Source organism: Pyxicephalus adspersus, chromosome 1, assembly GCF_032062135.1.
Source record: "Pyxicephalus adspersus chromosome 1, UCB_Pads_2.0, whole genome shotgun sequence".
In the NCBI taxonomy this organism is placed as follows: Eukaryota; Metazoa; Chordata; class Amphibia; order Anura; family Pyxicephalidae; genus Pyxicephalus; species Pyxicephalus adspersus.
This window is the reverse complement of record NC_092858.1, coordinates 30220901-30240875: the sequence shown is the minus strand read 5'-3', so window position 1 is coordinate 30240875 and position 19975 is coordinate 30220901. Positions and strand designations below refer to the sequence as shown.

General features: G+C 39.2%; 1 protein-coding gene across 1 annotated transcript in view; it reads right to left on the bottom strand.

Moving 5' to 3' along the window:
- Window positions 1-3583: 3583 nt before the first annotated feature.
- XPO4 (exportin 4) overlaps window positions 3584-19975 on the bottom strand; it is a 64092-nt gene continuing 47700 nt past the window's right edge. The window contains exons 10-23 of the mRNA XM_072405042.1: window positions 18420-18596; window positions 14857-14999; window positions 14407-14552; window positions 13747-13924; window positions 12748-12907; window positions 12493-12662; window positions 11546-11720; window positions 10572-10865; window positions 9368-9548; window positions 9021-9139; window positions 8766-8896; window positions 7188-7305; window positions 6566-6658; window positions 3584-4989 (exon numbers count right to left, since the gene is read on the bottom strand). Of these exons, the coding sequence (XP_072261143.1) occupies window positions 4792-4989; window positions 6566-6658; window positions 7188-7305; window positions 8766-8896; window positions 9021-9139; window positions 9368-9548; window positions 10572-10865; window positions 11546-11720; window positions 12493-12662; window positions 12748-12907; window positions 13747-13924; window positions 14407-14552; window positions 14857-14999; window positions 18420-18596 (2283 nt within the window). The 3' untranslated portion in view covers window positions 3584-4791. The remainder of the gene's footprint in view (window positions 4990-6565; window positions 6659-7187; window positions 7306-8765; window positions 8897-9020; window positions 9140-9367; window positions 9549-10571; window positions 10866-11545; window positions 11721-12492; window positions 12663-12747; window positions 12908-13746; window positions 13925-14406; window positions 14553-14856; window positions 15000-18419; window positions 18597-19975) is intronic.

The following is a 19975-nucleotide window of genomic DNA, read 5'->3' as shown; positions in this document are numbered from 1 at the left end:
ATAGATCGTACAGTGGCTGACATTCCTTCAATAACCGGCAGGTGTCAGTAGACGAAATCAGGTCATTACCTGGTGGACCTGTGCCCTTCTTTTCCCACAGTGCGCCTTAATGGGGGCGTGTCCAGATCGCTGGCTCTGCTGTGATTGCTTCAACCACTTCTTCCACTTTTTTTTATTAATATTATTTTATTTGTTCTGTGTAAATAAATAGTCTATAACCTTAAAGCTAAAAAGGCAAAGTTTGCTTTTCTGGGAGCCCTCAACCACCCAGGATAAAAAATTCAAGTTTAAGTCTAACACACTACCGTGCCTTGCTGCATACTCTAACATAGGTGCATTGTCTGAATGTTCTAAAAATTACAGCAATGCAGAGATCTAAACTGGCACCAAACCAAAGATGAAAAAAAAATCGAAAAATCCCTCAGACCATTTCTAAACCCCCTGGTGATGAGACTGTGCCTTCTCTCAGTCTCAAATTACCATTGAGGTGGTTTGGGCAGTTGTCTGGTGTTATAGCTACCATAAGGCCCATGCCCAACTGCCCATCGGTCACTGTGCTGGTAAGCAGAACTATGCAGAGCTGTCATTCTGCCTCTTAGGATTCCTCAAGATTCTTGTAGTGTCTCCCCAAAGGCAGCCATAACTGCACCACAACTCCAACAACCTACTAATGACTTCCTCACTCATAACCTCATCACACGCACGGATACAAGACTTTTCTAGAGCTGCCCCAACTCTCTGGAATGGTCTTCCTCGTCCTTTTTGGCTTGCTCCTTATTTCTGTCTATTTAAAAGAGCACTCAAATCCCATCTTTTCATACTTGCCTACCCACCTTCTTCTGTCTCTTAAACCATCACTACTTCCCACTATTCCATATCTCCCCCCTGTTGTGTGTTGCTTTTCCCACCCCCTAGATTGTAAGCTCTTCAGGGCAGGGTCCTCTCCTTCTCCACTGTCTGTATTGGTCTGTCATTTGCAACCCCTATTTAATGTTCAGCGCTGTGTAATATGTTGGTGCTATATAAATAGCATTTCATAATTTAATATTAACCCCATGGGCAGCCTGAACATAGCCTTAAGGACACGGGGCTTAATTTTCTTGACTGGAGCCTGCAGAGAACATTCACTGTCCAAATACATTCCCCCTTGCTATGATCTAGATTTCCACAGAACATATTGGGCCTGTCCTACCTTTTGTTTAAACATTTGACCAGTCAGTTCCTAAAAGCGTACCTAAACTCAACATTTTTACTTTACATAGAAGAGTAGACAACCTTTCTAAATAAAGTAAAAAAAACCTTTTTCTTGTTTAACCTCCCTTGGGTTATGAATAATGAGTATTTTTAAGGCTCGCGAGCAGATGCCCGGCCGGCAACTGCTGCCCCTGGCCTCGGGTCCCTAACGTTCACACAACGTGGACGCAGATGCCTGGCTGGTATCGCTAGGGGAAGCAGATGCCGGGCATCACTGGAGGATGCCACTAGAACCTGGGAACCAGGTAGGACTTTACCTTTGTGTAGCTCGGGGGTACCACTTTTGGCACTGAAAAGTAACCCCAAGCCCTACTCAGGAATACCACCTGGGAGGTTAAGTGCAACACCTTTTTAAAAAAAAAAAAAAAGTGCAGCACCACCACTTTTTTTTTTTCTCTTTTACAGCAGGTCACCCAATCTCACACCTGCACAGTGCAAGAAGACGACAGAAGGGAGGATCGAAGATGGCGGCACCCAGCACTTCCTCTGCGCCAGAACAAATAGGAATTCCAGAACAACACAGGACCAGATCGTGGGAAGGACCAGCACCGTTGAGAGATTTGCAGGATTAAAAGGTGTCACTTCTTTTTGTTTTTAGTTTAGTTCTGCTTAACACAGCCCCCTTCTCTTCTGGAAATGTCCAAATACTCCCTGCACCTGCCTAGTTTTTTCCACCTCTTCCTCATTATATAACTTTATGTTTGTCAGGAGAGGAGCAAAAAAAAATGTCAGCTCTGCACAGCATCCTCAGGGCTTTTCCATGGCAATAGGTTCTCTTTAACCTCAAATAAAACAAATGCATCCACCACATCTAAGGTTCATCATCCTGTGCTTGGTAAGAAAGCAAAATTTGCAACTAAAGTGAAAATACAATTACCTTTATCAGGCCCAAACTACCGCCCACAGATTTGTTAGCTCATGTATCTATTCTTTAGATACTGTGTGTGTCTACTGTGTGTGTCCTGGTGGTACCTTACAGGAAGTTCTTTTATTTTTAGACTAGTGCACATTTATCTATAATAGACAGAACTTTTCTAATGAGAATAATAGCTAAAGAATGACTAATGAGCTTGCCCTGAAAAGTCACAAAGACTGGAATAATTGAAAATCTGACAGTCCCTGATGTCTTAGAAAATGCCAAGGCCACAGGGCAAATCAGAACTCTAAACAGCAGGTGTCAATGCCTAATCCTATACCATTTACCGCTTTTTACCATGAGGACTGGGGATTAGAGGTGTCCAGTCACCTAAATAGCTCAGGTAGCCCCTGATGCTTGACCTGACAGCCCTACTGAGTGTTCAGAGACCGGGTGCCAAATACCACAGGACCCCTTCCGAGGTCTTGTGGAGTCTCATGACTCTGTGGGTCAGCAAAAAGTGAGACCTATACAATAGTTTGCAGGTGGTTCAGCTGATCAATGTATATACACAGCATACAGTTCTCTGGTAACCTTTATACGTAGAAGCCAATGTAAAAGAATAGGGGTAGCCAAATTATAAGATGTTTCCAAGTAAATGTAAAACTGTTTAACAAGTTTCTCTTTTCCTTCTTGTCATCAAGGAATGGGTTCATGACCTGTGTGTGGCTTCCTTATTGTACAATTCCAAGACAAGTGCCCAACCTGGATAAGTGTTGGTACCTAAGGTGAGGCGTTTGCCATCTAATATTTGTACACCATGATGAGCATCATCTCTCACATTACTAACATTTTCAGAATAAAAGGAATGTAGGAGCTCAGCTATGAGGAGAGATTAGCTGAACTGAATCTATTCTCCCTTGAGAAGAAATGTTTAAGGGGGGATATGGCCACCCTATATAAATATATAAAGGGTCCAAATAGAGAACTCTCTTCCACATTATTCACTTTGAGATCATTACAAAGAACAAGAGGGCACTCTTTGTGTCTGGAGGAAAAGAAGTTTAAGCTCCGGATAAGGAAGGGATTCTTCACTGTAAGGTCTGTGAAAATGTGGAATCGGCTCCCCTCAAGAAGTAGTTTCAGAAACTACTATAGATTGCTTTAAGAAAAAGCTGGATGTTTTCTAGAAGCACAGAATATAACTGGGGTTTTTAAGTAAAGATAGCAGACACTGTTGATTCAGGGAACATCCAATTGCCTCAAAGAATCAGGAAGGAATTTTTTTCCCCGTTGGAGCAAATTGTACCAGGGTTTTTTTTGCCTTCCTCTGCATCAAACTATGTCCATAGGGTTTTATATCGGGGATATGTTTTTTTTTCCCTAGTGGTTAAACTTAACAGACTTTTTTCAACCTGACTTACTACGTAACTATGTGAAAAAAGTGAAAAAAGAAAAAAAGAATACACGCAATAGAGTCTCAGTTGTTTATACTATACATTTTATACAAATTTTTTTTAAAAAAAAAGAAAAAGAAACAAGAAGACACACAATGGAAACATTTGACCATACTTTTTGCAGAAATTGCATCACCTAATGCCCCAACTTAAAAAATAGCATGTAGAAATCTGCAACTTACACCCCTTTTTATTTGTATTGCTGAAGCTAACAGTCCAACGGAGATTTTCATAAAAATTATATTTAAAAAGAAAAAAGCTGTGCCTGGGTGTGCAAAACATCTCCAACGTACACTTGTATAAAGATCATTCATCCAAAAAAGTGGGGTTGTATATCCTACGCAGGTGCTCAAGGCCATAATCCAAGACACTGTGGATTGTTAAACTTGCTTTGGGTGGGTTACCAAAACCATATACATTTTCTATTTACACACACACATAATATTCTCTTTATCCCATTTTGTAAGGCAATGAAATAGTGACAATTTAATTCATACTAGACCAAAAAATATATATTTTTTTCTCTCGTTTCTTCTTCCTGGACTTTTGGCCGAACATCAGGGTAGGGGGGAGGAAAAAAAAAACCCCACATAAAAACATGCAACTCTTGATTCATGTACACAAAAATATTCCCACAATGTTTTAATATATTTTTTATGTTTTTTCTTTAAAAAAAAAAAAAAAAAAAAAATGCCATTTGGTTTATCCATTTAAAGTCGGGGGTAACTGGCGATGAAAGCACAGTGAAGGGGAATACAGGAGCGCTAGGAAAAGAAAAATTGTGTTTAGACACCAGTTATGTTTGTGTCTATTGCACATTCAATCTAATTTTTGTTTGAAAAAGGAAAACAAAATAACAAACAAACAAAAAAAAAAAAGTCTCTAAAAATCATTCATCAGGCAATGCACGCTTCTGAACAAAGGTGTTGGGAGAGGAAAGGCACTGCAAAGAATAATTGTGCCCATTATCTGTTTGCAGGCATATGGAAATATCTTTTAGAAAAATAAGTCTACCCATTCATCCGTTTCAGCACAAAACTGTGCTGCGTGTATAGTCATGTAGCTGATGCATCTTAAAGCCCCCTCCCCCCAATAAACATAAATAATGTTTTTTTAAAAACCACCCAGAGATGCATATGAAGGCCTGGGGACAAGTCAGGAGGGAGTCAGACCGCCATCAGCAGGTTCAGTGCATTTGTAAAGAGCAGTAAAAAGTTCTGCTTCTCATTTCACACAGAGAAGCCCCCCAACATTGGCCATGAACTCTTCCAGGCTTTTCAGGAAGGACATCTTCTGTTTGCGGTCCAAAGTGGGAGGCGTGCTGCTTGCCGTAAGCTTGTTGAAGGCATCGGCTAACCGCTGGTAGATGACAGGGTCCTGCTGACTTGATAATAGTGTTTCAACCAACTCGGCATACTCTGCCTGCAGGGGAAAAAATAGGAACGAGAAAAGGAAAGTTTGATTAATGTGCAAAGAACATCAAGCAAAAACAAGTCTACAGTTTTTTGTGGAACATTCAAATGCTAAATTATACAAACTAAGGATGGACAACACTGGGAGTCCCTAATAAATTGTCTTTACTAGTTCTAGACAGTAGATAGAGATTTTGCCCCAAGCAATATCAGAGTATTGGCAGGTTAACTACAAAATAATTATGGGATAATCTGCAGCAGCGACAGGAATAAAAATTCTTTTAGTAAGGGAAGGCTAGAACTTTTGGTTTGTTATTGCTGTCCGTATCTTCAGCGTGAAACGGCTTTCATTATGACAGTACGAATGCCACTTAAAAAAATGTATTTCTGTTTAAAATATTAAATAAAGCCCAAACTATTTTATTTCCTTTTGGATAAACTGAGCAGGCTTTCTAAATTTAGCACATTTGCAGAGTTCCCTAAATAGAAAAAACTTCAGAGATTAGTATTAGTTGGCTGGAGTTCTTCCTTAGCAAGCTTCACACCGTTGGAAAACTGGATATGATAAAAGGGCAGCAGGTTACTGGGTTAAATGATACTAAGCAAATATAGAAACATATCTGTAGCTGGGTTTAGTGGTCTGATTTAGATGATGAACACTATCTCTGCCTGCTCACTTTTCCATCAGCACAAAGCTATGCAGACTATTCAAGACATATGAACACAAGTGGAAAAATCCTCCAACTCTGGGAAGTTTAAAGGGACAAGAAGCCAAAAAAGAAGACAACCTTTGTGATTTGTTGGCGATAATGAAAGTCGAGTAATTAAGGGGAAGCCACTTGATATCTTGTGGTCTATTAACATTCACATGAAATGTGAAAAACATTAGCCAAATGTAAGCTATGTAAGGTATGGGAATAAATATCATTTAATTAATATATGTGTTATTATACATGCAGACTGCAGACCATATATAGCCCACATATCAGGGCAGTAATGCAATTCCTAGTGATCATACATGGCTTCACCATGTTTATGTGAGTTTTCTTCGGGCGATTCAGTTTTCCACATACACCAAAATCCCATAGGCAATAGTTGATTTGCCAATTCTAGAGTTAAACATGACAATGTTTCAGGACATAGAGAGGTAAGTTCACACCTGGCTCCAAGTCCCACAATTTCTGGCACCTTACCAGCCGCACAGCAGCTGCGAGTGCTTACCAATGTCTCCACAGGTGATAGCTGGAGGCAGTAGTACCATTCACTGCAATCCCTATTTATTCCCAGTGGGGCTGCGGCAGGAACGAGGAAATGGTAAATGCACAACAACCTTGCTGCCAGTGTGAACACAGCCATAAGGCTACCCTTTGGATGAAAAGTCTTCTGTAAGACACCCAGGCAATGTTGCCATTTATTTGGACAATAGACAAAGACACCAAGAAATGCAAACAACCAGTTTTTTTTTTTTTTTTTAATCAAACCGGTTTCCCTTATGTTAAAAAAGATCTACAAATATAAACAGGGGTGAAGCCTTTTGTGTTATATTATATAGGAAAAATGATCAAACAGTGTGTAGACATACATACCTGGTTCAAGCAAACCAATGTGTAAAATGCTTCACCTGCTGCCGTAGTCATTTCCGTATTATGTTTTTGCAAAACTAGCATGTCAAAGACCAGCTGAAAAAAGAGGGAATTGGTAAGAATCTATTCCTTTTCAGTTAACACAATATTAAAAATAATTCATATATAATATAAAAAAATAATTCATGATCCCATGACATACTGTTGAGAATCTGATGCCATTGGGTTGGCTGTGTTGTAGAGGCGTCCTCCACCCAATTCATGTCATGTATCCAGAGAATATGGAGTACCTTCCCTTTCTCTGCACGCACGAACGCGCGCATGCACACACACACACACACACACACACTTTTATGTGTTTTTTTTTTCTTTAGCATTACTTTTGGAATGGATATACCTTTTTATCAATGATTGAATAGTTTGAATGTATTTGAAGAATTATAGGTTGATTTGCTATGTTTGTACATCTCATATTCAGATCTAAGGATTTATACTTGCTGTATTGTATTTTTTATGAACAAACATTTTCATCACTTGATGTTGTTTTAATAGATTTTTTGTTTATTACTTCATTAACATTTTTAATAAAATCCTTGTAAAATAAAAATAAATGATAATCTCTTACCTTGAGAAAGTGCCGTGTTGCTGCCAGCAGTGGAGAGTCTGTGTCCTGGGCCTTTGCACATTGCTCAGCCAGTGGGGTTAAAGCTTCCAGACAAAGTTGGGACACTTCTGAGCTCATCCTGATTTCATTTGAGTTAAGTACTGTTTTCATATCTTAAAGAGAGCTAGAGCATTTAAATAGACTGGAAGAGTAACTAGGCACAAATATTTCTCCTAACTGTAATAAAAAAAAACAACTTCTAATACACTAAAAAAAACCTCCAAACTACTGAAGTGAATAAAATTGTAACTATACATTGCCACCTAAATCAGGAATTGGAAAACCCCCTTCTTGGGATAAAACATCCATCTCTGTTACTTTATCGCCCATAACACAGTGAGAATTGTGCACTATACATGAGTACAAACCATTCAGTCTGTTGTTGTACCAGAAGGCCCATGACCGGGTCTTTTACAGGTCATGAAAGATCTCTGGATACGAGGACCACTCCAAGAGCTGCACACTAAGAAAATCTGCTTACCAAGAAAATGCTTCATCTGGGCTGTACACTACAAATAATGTTGACAAGTGGCAGTCTGCTAATGACAGGAACAGGATGCTGATAGGAAGACAAAACTCCTTTGATGGCCAAGTCCTCTCTGCAGAGTGCTTGCAAAAAGGTTAGCAGAGCTGTAAGAAAAGACATTCAACCTCCTAAACACATCAAAATATTAAGGCATGCTGGTAGTAGAATCCTTGGCTGGCCTACAGAGTTTTATTTTCCAATCCTGCTACAAGTGTCTGTGTAACTCAAAGGTTGGGCAAGAAACACCTGTTGACCATGTCAAAAATATAGAACCATGCCTACAATTCTTTTTCTAACAAGCAATGTGAACCTTATTTGTCAAATGGACTGGAAGTCTGTTACTTTCAGGATCACTAGGTTAAAAAAAAATGCCACCATATCCCATGAGAAGTAATGCAGACCCAAAGTCTATTTTAACACTAAACTATCGCATGATGATTTGGTGCAAAGACCCTCAATGCTCTTAAAATTCAATAAAACGTAACCTTTCCCTGGCTGACATATTTTTAATAAACAGGAAACAAAACTGCATGGTAGGTCTGCTAACAACAGCCAACAACCCCTTTACCCTTTTTGTGATCACAATTTGGGAAAACCTAGATGTATAAGCCAATATTAGCAGCATCAGCATATATAATATATACAATAAAAAGAGACATCCATTGGCTCTCAGTAATATATCTTACTCTGGTCATAGTAATATTGTGAAAAAAAAATCAAATTTAGACTAAAGTACTTGGCTCAACAGAAAATATTATTATGGAAGAAAATCAACCCCCTTACATGATCTTACATGTTTCAGCCACTCAGGAACTTGTATTATCCTACACCAACATAAATAATGGAATAATTTTATTCCTCTACTCTAACAATTATTACATAGGCTGTCCATTTAAAAGGCAGAATACCACTTATTGTCAAAGTATATATATATATATATATATATATAACTATACATGCATTTCATTTTTAGGAATCATTACATTGAGATGAAGTTCAAATGGAAAGGATACGAAGTCATGCCTAGTTCTAGAGAATACATTAGACTTTTAAACAAGTCTTCTGGGAGCTGTGGAATCTTCTCGGGAAAAATTTCACATATAAACGTAATCAGTTTGTAGTACTGATTGCAAAGTGAGGGGAACTAGGAGAAAAAAAAAGAAATAAAATGAAAGTTGCAACTAATGAGATAAAATGAATATTGACATTATATTGTAAAATATGAAATTGAACACTCTTCTACAACCAACTAGAAATGAACCACCAACCTTTAGCAAATCTTGTGACATTAACGGTAGCACAATGTTGACACCATATAAAACTACATCTGCTGCTGAAACCGGTCGGTTAGTTGCCTGCCCCTGTTCGTGTGGTCGAAAAACTTCATCTGAAATAGTAGAAAAATGACATAAAACATTAATATACATTTTATCCCAAACATGTGGAAGGTTCCAGTTCTGCCAATTTTTTACACTTTTATTATTAATCCTGGAACAGGAACAATTGCACAATTAAGAGTTTCTTGTAAAGATGCTAGTTATTCCAGGGCACACTGGATATATCAAGTATATATTCTTATGCAGCTGTGTGTGCAGCAATAGTTCACACAACGTACCTGTGTCACTGAAGTCAATAAACTCCTTTGACAATAGATTGGTAAGAAGTTCCATAATGAGCAGGAGATCCTGGTACTGATCCTCTTCTGCCGTCACATCAATGCGTTTTCTACCCAGGTTGTTTTTGGAATACACCTGAAGCAAAGTCAAGCATGCTTCATAGAGATTCATGGCTTTGGACTGAAAGAAGAATAGAAAACATTTCTCTTAGGGACAAAGACCAGACAGGATAATACATCTAGTTGAAATATGTACACGCAGTTACAGCTTTAAAAAGCAGAAACAATAAAGATGCTAGCATACATGAACAGGGCTTAAACATGATACTTCCAAAATAATTTAAAAAGTCCATTGCAAAAAGAACAAGTACAGTGTTTTTATCCCTCCTGCTTCCCAACCATTATTTGTTAGCTATTAGGAAAACATGCATTTCCACTTTCAAAAAAACTGCAAAAAAGCTACACAAATACACAGCTAAGCGGGTACAAACTGGTGAAAGCTGCTCATTTTGCCCTTTCCAAACAAAAACTTCAAAATGTAATGATGTCACAGTGAGAAAATTTGCTCCCTCCTGGAAACATGTATCTAAAGTAACATCTATGGGGCAACAAGAACTGAAAAAGGAAAGGTGCACACCTTAATTCAATACTGCTACTTAAAACAGATTCTGGCAGGTTTCTTTGTAAAACAACTTTTGTAGTCACCAGCAGTGATCCCAGCTACACCTATACCTATCTCTAAAACAAAATTAATAGGACAGGAAGAACGTTACCCTGTTGAGGGCAAAGCCAGATACCCAGTGTGGGGGATTTGTGTGGCTGCTGGATCCTCCTCCCAGCCGTTACAGAGAACTCACCCCTACTGACAGAGCAATAATGGTTCCCAATCATGTGAACACTGTATATTATTTTGTAGTTGTGTAGTGGTAGGAAAAAATACATTAAAAATACTATTTTCTTTAACTTTTCCATTTCAACATACCAAAAAAATAAGTTACTTTTACCACAATGTACAACACCAGATGCTAGCTGACAGAAAGAAAATAAGTTATTACCTCAATAGCATGTTGATGCTTTTTAATTAGTAGGCAGGTAGGATATCTAATCAAGTTTGACCTGAATATGAACACCTTTGTCCCTTAATTGCCCTAATACAGAGACACACTAATATCACCTCGACCACACAGTATGTAGTTTCACTTACCTCTCCAAGGTAACAAATCTGTTTATGTGCAACTTCTACAAAAACTTCAATAATTAGGTTCACAGTCTCTGGAGTATTCTTGTAGACTTCCATTAATCCAATACAGTTAGTTAAAAAGTCCATAAGGAAATTAAAGAGAATTGCCACATTGTCTATCTGAGTGGCCTCTGCAATGCCGCACAGGGCCTCCAGAGTGGCTGTAATCTCCTGCTTCACCTCCTCTTCTTGGCAAATCTGCTGGAAGTTTTCCTGATTTATCACATTCAAAAACCTCTGCTGAAGAGGTTGTAGCACCTGTAAGACAACAATGCGAAGTCAGTGTTACTAGATTGTAGGCAGTATTGCTCCAAAATGTCATCTTTTATTAACTGTGTTTAATTTACACAGCAGATCCCCCCCCCCCCCTTTGTAAATTGGAAGTTTTTTTTCTTGATTTGAAAGTTTCCTGTATATAAAAACGTAGTTTTCCTACAGCTAAGATTAGATAGATAACTTCTGAAATAGAATAAAATCATTCAATGCTAGTTTCATGCTTACAAAAGCAGTACATTGCCTTCATAGATTTACAACAGTAACTGGAAATCTATGAAGGCAATGTACTGCTTTTGTAAGCATGAAACTAGCATTGAATGATTTTATTCTATTTCAGAAGTTATCTATCTAATCTTAGCTGTAGGAAAACTACGTTTATAAGATAATATGTAAATAAATGCTCACAAAGAACAATTCATTAATACAGTACAGTTAGAAAAAAAACCTTAAAGAATAGCTGCAGCTTTTTTTGTGTATTTCTTTTGAATTTGTGGTTCCCTGTTGCTCATGAAATCTATAAGTTATGTGCAAGTATTTAATCAGGTTTTTTTATACCATCTTCTGAAACACAGATGTGCAGCACACCTTTCAAAATGAAAAGCATTTTGTCTTCTACCTTCCTGTAGTAATAATAAATTGCTTTGCCCACCATGTCCTCTCACCTCAGTCCAGTACTGCTGTTTTGTTTCAGAGTCCATGTGAGCAAATCCTCCCAGTACCAGGGCTTTCATGAGCGTCCTCTGCACAGAGCTGGATAGGAAGTGAAGGGGAGGACTCCTCCGTGCAAACTGCTTGGCCAAATTCCACCAATTTTCACACTGTATTACCAAATTAGCCCTGCAAAAAAAGAATTACAGAATTAAAAACAAATGACAGCTATAGGAAGACTTCATGTAAGACAAGGAAAGATAGCACAGTAAAAGAAGTGTAGAGTAATGTACTTTCCGCCCAGTCTCAAGGCAGGAAGTTCTCTAGCTCTCATTCTCTGTAAATTAGAAACCCAAAAAGGAGAACAACACATTTTCATAATGGTTATGGCAGCTTGATGTCTTTGAAAGACAAAACAAAAAAAAAGTTAGATCACTGGTAATGACAGATGTCAGAAAAACCTGCTGATGTTTATTTTAACCTGTAGAGGCTCTATCAGTGCGAGATTTCCTTGTTTTACTTCTGTCCTACTCAGTCTCAGGTCTCTTTCATGAATGTGCAGAGTGGACCAACAAGAGGAGTTGAAATTGCATCTATAGCCAAAATCTCTCCTGCTGAAGAGATTTGCCCATCCTTATTTGTCATTGTGATCAATAGCACCATAACAGAAAATGATGGGTTATCCTACATTTTTTTTAGTAGTCACTGGAACAGAAGATGATGGCAAATCTTCCAGCAAGGACAACCATTCGAGTGACAACTTTGGAAGAGGTGACCCCGATAATTACTATGATTAACCAGATTTCTTTCACATGCATTATGTATGAAGTTTTATTGGGAATGATAAAATCATATTTAATTTACTGGATTCTAAATCAACCAAAGGTCATAAATTGATTCTGCCTAACACAGCCATTTAGGGAGATTTGTAAAATCATGGTGTTATGCCTGCATTACTCACCTCTCTCTCCTTTCTACCAAAGCTACCAGTAACTGGACAGTGTCATTAGCCAGCTCCTGCTCTGAGCTCCACACTGACAAATTACTAATCACTTTCTCCAAAAGATAACCAATGATCCACTGAGAACCTTCCGTGTCAGCTCCAAATGCTGTATTTAGAGGTAGGCTGATCTGCAGGACACAAAAAGAGTTATATATAAGTAAATAACGCCACAAGTCACAAGTTTTATACACAAAGATATTCTGTGTTTGTTACCTGGTCATACAGTTTTTCATCTACAAGAAGATACGTCTTTGTCCATCGTTTCAGGAACCAAACAATGTCCTTGCCCATCTGAGGACTTAACAGGTGAGTCAGATTTGCCCTTGTGGCCCTGGATTCTACTTCTGATGCCCTTAAGACGGCAGAAAGTAACCTGTAAAATAAATGTGCAATGCCACGATCAGTCAATATACTGGAGGATCCAACTGCGGAAGGAAAATTATTGAATTCCACTGAAACGCTCCTCAATCCCAGCTGGATGAGCACCAGTCAAAACAAAATTCCAAAGGAAACCAATATCAGGTTCTGCACACTTGAATCTTCTACATCCTTGGGTGCAGCAAAACAAGAACTACTTTGTGCACAGAAAGCCAATTCAGCCACAAGATCTAAGAATTGGATATATCTGTGTTATGAGTTCCCAGATGTCACAGAAGCGGTTTTCTGATTTAGATATGATTCTGTGGCTGGTGAGTTGGGGGCTGCAAATGACAGGAGGCAGAAGCGTGGGCAGTGGGAGCACCGGTGGCCCTCCCTATACGGCTCTAAAGCTAGTGACAGTGGGAGTGCAACCAGCACTACTTACACAGGAGCCGCTGACAATGGCAGAGCAATGTAAGTAAGGCTTACACTTCTCTGCCATTCCCAGCAGCTCTGCCACCTGACAGCACACCAACTCTCTTACACTTCTCTGCTATTCTCAGCTAGTGTGCCGACAGGAGGCCGAGCTGCTGAGAATAGCAGAGTACTGTAAGCTGCACAATACCGGGCCGCGGCAAAAGTTTATTCTATGTTACCAGGCCCTGCTGTCAGAAAGGTTGGGGACCACTGCTTTAAGGGATCAAACAACACAAATACCATAGCAGTGCCACCTAGTTGATTTATATTTACGTTGAAAGTTGAACTTTGGTGGGCCTGGTGGCAAGACAACTTGTCACCTGACTTTTTACAGGCTTTTCACTCATGAGATAAATCAAAATGAATCAGACTAACCTGATCACAGAGTCTGTCCTATTACAACCTGGAATAGATGAAGCTTTCTCTCCAGGGGATCCCAGGATCTGAAGTGTTGTGTTGATGTCAACATCATTTGATTGTTTAATTGAGTATTCCATTATTTCTGGAGGTATTAATGGAGTCTCACCCTGAGCGTCATCAGCTAAGAGGTAGCCTAGACAAAGAAACAGATAGAGAAATTCAGCTTGTGGACATAAAGGCTCCGGAAATGACTTGGCAGCAGAAGGATGACTTGTGTTGTGATATACACAAAAGTGCAGGCTGTGGCACTTTCTCCAGACTGCTCTGACACAGCCTGAAACATGATACAAAGTGGCTGAGATGTTGTAAACTTACTTGACCTCAGCTGTGAACTCTTCCTAGAAGATCCCAGACTAACTTTGTCTGAGGACCAACCTCAGAGGTGACCTGGCTATGCGACACCAGTGAGACAGATTATTTGAGGACAAACTCAGTTTGTGATTGTTTCAACACAGAGAGGTAAACAAACATTCACATGGGAAGCCTTGAAGAATCACATATCAAAAAACTGACGAGGGATTACAATTAAACAAGTTTATATACTGTAACTCGGTCACAAACCCCGGAAACAGCATGCACATTACTGAACAACAGAAGATAAGACATGACACTTACCTGTAACTAAAATAAGCCAATGTATGTCCTCATACAGGTCATCAAGCACTTTATTATCTATTGAGCCTGTGCCTGGCGAGGCCAGTAACTGCTGCTGGTGCCTTTGTAGCTGCCCATGAAGTCTTGTTACTCTGTCTTCTAACAAGCTGGAAAAGAGCATTTGCAAAGTTTGTCTAAATAAAAGTTGCATGGCTAGCTTACCCATTAGTGCTGGGTATTTGCTTTGGTTCCCATTGCTGAATGGAGTAGATGCCGAGTAAAAGATTTAGGCTGGGAACAGGTGATTAGGCAAACCTGTTGCTTTGAGCAAATCAAGGGTTTGTTTTAAGGCTCTCAGTTTTATCACTGCATGGACCCACTTTTAGCACACATGTATTTAGGGGTATATATTTGGAATAGGGTGGGGTGTAGACTGAGCCTATAAAATGGTTCCAAAAACAGGGGTCATACCTTGTCAGCAGAGGTATGCAGTGGTCTGCTGCTATCCTTCCCAGCATGCCAACACTGGCTAGCTGATCAGAGAACAAGTCACGATCATCTTCTTGAATTTCATTGATTTCTTCCTCCTCACGAGAGGCAACACCGTTTGCAGTCTACAAGGGGAAAACACAAAAGGTGAGTGGAAGGTAGCGCAAGGAAAAAGAAGCCTAAATGTTCACACTTTGTCCAGATGCAAGAACAGTAATTTAAAAATCCAAAGTCCACCTACTTCTAAAAAAAGAAAAAAAGCCAATGCAGGGATTGGGTGTCTGTTTTAATTTGATTCCTCTCTTTTATTTGGTCGGGGGATAAAACGGTGTGATACTCCTAATTAAGGCAAACAAAAGATGCACTATGGATATCAAATAATAGTTGTGGTCTATCTCTCAAATGAAAAGATACAAAACATTGTCTAAAGCGGAGCATCAGGCTGAGGAATTCTAAATATATTCCTCTACAGTTGCATGACCAAATTCAACAAGAATTGCATGACCAAATGCTTGTAAAAACCAGATATCTGGAAACACTGGCATTGATAATATTACTGCGCAGTACATAGGAGGAACCCAGCAGGCTCACCTACTACAATTGGTCTGCAAAAAAAAAAGCTGTGGAGTGCAAATACAAGACCAGTCATCTTGCACATGGAAAGAGCAGCAGAGACTGGTCTTTATTAAAATTAATGCACAGAGCTAAAGTGCCATCGCTGTCACGATGCATTACTGAAGAGATCTGGAAAAAAACACCAAGACTCATGGAAGGGACCTCATTACAATGCACATTATGCTCTGACTTTTGAGCACTGGGTTTTTGAGGGTTCTTCTGTTATTCCGTCTCTCACACCTACAATAAACCTACCATTATAATCAATATGATTGATTATAATGTCAGAGGGCAAACGTACAAAATCAGCAGGGGATCAAATACTTCTTTCCCTCGCTGTAACTCCTAATTCACAGAGACTAGAAGTGGAAATAAACCCAAAATGAGAAGGAATCCCTCAGTTGTCATCAAAACAATTGCTCCATTGGAAAACATCCCTGTTAACTCTTCCAGCGACAGCTGTAAAAATCTGGGATTCTTCTTCACCTTTTTGTCTCAATGTCTACAATCGTTAAAAAACTGTGGAAAAGAATGACAGATGTACTAACTCTACCCCTACTCTATTCAAATGTAGAAAATATTTCATCTGGAGCCATACTATAATTTGGAAAAACAAATCCCTATGCAGGGTGACAATGGGTGTAAATTGCAGACAGCCAAGCTGTTTTTCATCAATTTGTGTGGAGCCTGATGCACACTTGATAATTAAAGTGTATGGAGTATTAAAAGAGCGCAGTGCAGGAAATCTTCCACACACTCCAACACTTCTTCGCACACACTTCTTAGATTCCTGTCTCTCCTTAATCTAAACCAGCAAACACATCTCTTTTGGTAACTTCAAAGCTGCAGCTGCCAACCGCAGAGAGCTTCACATCTATCCGTAAGCCCTGACTACCGCTTTGAAACCCAGTCGAGCTGCGGAATGTCAGCTGTGCTTTAATTTGTTACTTTGAGCTAAATAACTTATTTGATAGAGATGGGCTCCCCCTTCATATACCCAACACGTGCTGCTCCGATTGCATTAGCATAATGCCCTCTGCATCTTATGTATACGAATTAACAAATTTGTAAGTCTTTGATGGGAGCTTGCAGTATGCCAGGGATTGTCGGACTTAATTCCAGATTTAGAATGAATTAAGTGTCACTCAATGAATACGGACAGCCAGTGATATACAGTTGCAGTGTTTCATCTTCATACCCCGAGTATTAAAGTGCAATTACAATTCCGTAAAAATGGCCACCCTTGCTATGACACCGAATAGGACTGTCTACGGCTAGCCCTGTCCTAGGATGACATATCAAGCAGAGGACAAAATAAAAAGGGCAACCACGATGGCAGATTGCATTAAAACAAAACTGTAGCTAAGAAAACACTTCATCTACCATTAAAACAGAGAAGGTCCATGAAAGGGACATAGTAAACGCTTCCTAAAGTAACTAAAGTCTGCTAAATAAAATGTGTCCAGAGAGGCTTTTGTCTTTTTAAAAACAGAAGAGACTGAAGTTCTTACATGCCTATAAGCACTTCCCAGTGTAAACTGAGCCACAACCCAATATAGGGTCCATTCACACCTTAACGTTTATCTAAATTTACTAACTAAAAACCTCATACATTTTAAAAAGTATATTTAAATATTCTCAGTCCTAAATGTGAAGCTTTTGCTAAAAGACTACATCATGATCCTCCAATGTAGTCACTTGGTAAAGTAGCAAGTGAAAAGTGATTTATGATTGCTAGGTCAGTGTTATCCAGTTGGGGTTTTTATCTTCTTGAACCCTGTTGTAGCCATGACATTGCACAAAACTGGATATCGTGGGGAGCGGTCATAATGACTATAAACCTGAGACCGTCAAAACAGTTTTCTATTTTTTAAAGTGCTTTTTACCTGGTCTTAGAGCTATACCTGCTAAGAGAGCTATACCATTTTCTTTAAAGTGATGCAGTCTGGCATTGGTGACTTAATGGAATGAGGTGGGTTGGTAAAGCAAGCTTTTACTGAGCAGAAAGAAGGCGAGCAGCTCCATGTCACACCAGCAATTGTAACAGCAATGGCATCTCTCTATAGAGTCTAGCTAGAGGATTGTTTGAATGACCATCTGCTCCTACAGCATGGGTCACTCATTGGTTGAAACTCTGCAAAATTTGACTTTCAATTGAAAGAACTGCAATGAAGAGACAACTTCCTGGTTCAGCCAATGAGGGTTTGACATCTAGGAACAGCAACAATTCCCTTATACATCCTTCAGGGCTCAACCCAGAAGTTATTTTAAGCCGGGTGGGAAGAAATTGTAGGTGGGTGGCAGCCCCTGTATTGTGACCAAACTCTTTAGTAACCACCCTAAAACAGCCGGGTGGAGGCTGAAAAGTGCTGGGTTGTGTGCCCTGCTAAAAGTGCCTGGGGAGAACCCTGTCCTTGGCTCTGTCATGGTACCATGATATACAGACCTTCCCATTCATACTGAGGTATTAAATAGTTAACCGCTTTAGCCGGGAATACGAGTTGCTCTTTGGGGCATTGGTCAGGACAAAGTCATCCAGAGGGGAAACAGGATGGTGGACTGGCAGTTGACCATTAAATATTTGTTCAAATTCTCTGTGCAGCCAGGCGCTGGTGCATCTCCTTAGTGCAAGTAAAAGGAAACAAGTGCACATGCATGATGAGATAAACCTTGACCTCATAATTCTAGATGAAATATTTGCCCATATACGATGCAAAGTGTTGTGGCTGGCCCACCCAATTAGGCTAACTAAATGTATAAAATGTGAGAAGTCCTCAGCAGACTCCTCAGACTGGTCAAACTAAACAGAAAATTACTAATGAGTACAGAAGGCTAATGTTATAGGTTAAAATAGAGAACTAAATTATTATTCAGATCACTACACAACATTGTCATACAGTAAAGTATGAGATTTTTTTGATCACACTTACCAAGTTCCGTGTACCATCAGGAGCTGCTAGATGGCACTGGATATAAGAGTTAAACACTTGGACGGCATGCTGGGTAAAGAAGCCTTTATGGAAATGTTTATCATCTTGCACCAACGTCAGCCAGGATTCAAGCAATTTATCATAAGCTTCCATGTACACCATATCATCTTTATCAAGCTGAAATCAAAAGAACAGGTGTTAATTTAAATTCCTTTCCCAAAACTTACATGGGCATTAATACAAGCAATATTTAAGGTGTGATTTTATGGTTAATCTATAGTATCATCAAAAAGTGAAGCAATCGAATCGAAGCATTGACAAACCAATACATCACTCCAAGTTAACCACTCATGGAAAGAATTTGTTTCATTTCTTTATTGCAACTGGTCTCTGTTTCTGGTTTAAAAGAATGCTGGCTCTGGGAGTTTATCTGTTACGTAGGAAGATATGAACATAGACAATTTAAACATGGCTAAAACTATTGCTTTTTAAATAATTTTTAATTGGACAGCGTACCCACACTGGATCAATTGGCCACATGCATGTCTTGAGATTCTTCAAAGTGAATAAATCATACATAAAAACTGTCCAGCACTTCTACTGAAGCACATGGAGACCTTATGTATAAATTAGGTGTACCCAAAGCACAGTTATTCTTAACAAGTTACAAGACTGTAGCAGAAGGTTTGAGACTTGCTGCAATAAGAGAAGCGAGACACCATGGCTGATCAGCCAGATCAAATGACGATCATGTCATGTCTATAGGTTACAGGACAAGTATGACAGTCTGGCTGGTTCCCTCACTACATCAAAACCTTTCAAATAAAAGGGGACTGTACAGGAACAACATATAAGAATATACTATAAGCTTCAGCAACCCCACAGATTGCTGTGTGTATATAAACATATGGGTGTCGTTTCATCGCTTCTAAATCCTTTGTGCTTGCCCTATAATCTCTATGGTCTAGACTCCTTAGTTCAAAGCTGCTGTGACTCGGTCAACAGATCATATAGCAGGACTGCTGAAGAGCCGGCAGCTGGACAGGACCGTCACAGCTACAAACACTTAATAAAACAATTTGTTTTTATACCTCCTAGGACGACTCTTTTTATAGACATAGCATGTAATACGGCCATATAACTTAATCATCTAAAGTGGATTTTTATCCTAGAGATGAAACATTCTTTTATAGCGGTTTTACTTTAAAAGTAGGACTACCGCAGCGAGGAGAAAGCAGCAGTTAAACATTCTGATTCTAACGATCATTGTCAATCAAAATTTAGAGTAAAAACTATAATCTTGTAGAGACCCCAGGCTAAAATTTGCAAGGAAGTGGAAGAGACGCACAATCCTCATTTAGGTGTTTTCTTGTACTAAATGACACCCATAGCATATGAAAGAAAATGCAAATAACCATAAGGATTAAATACGTTTCACAAATACACATGTGTGAAATTTTTGATGCAAGACAGTCACAACAATTTTATTTAAAAACATTCAAAATCTGTAGGAAGCAGAACCTGATGCTAGTCTGGCTAGTTCTGCGACTACAGCA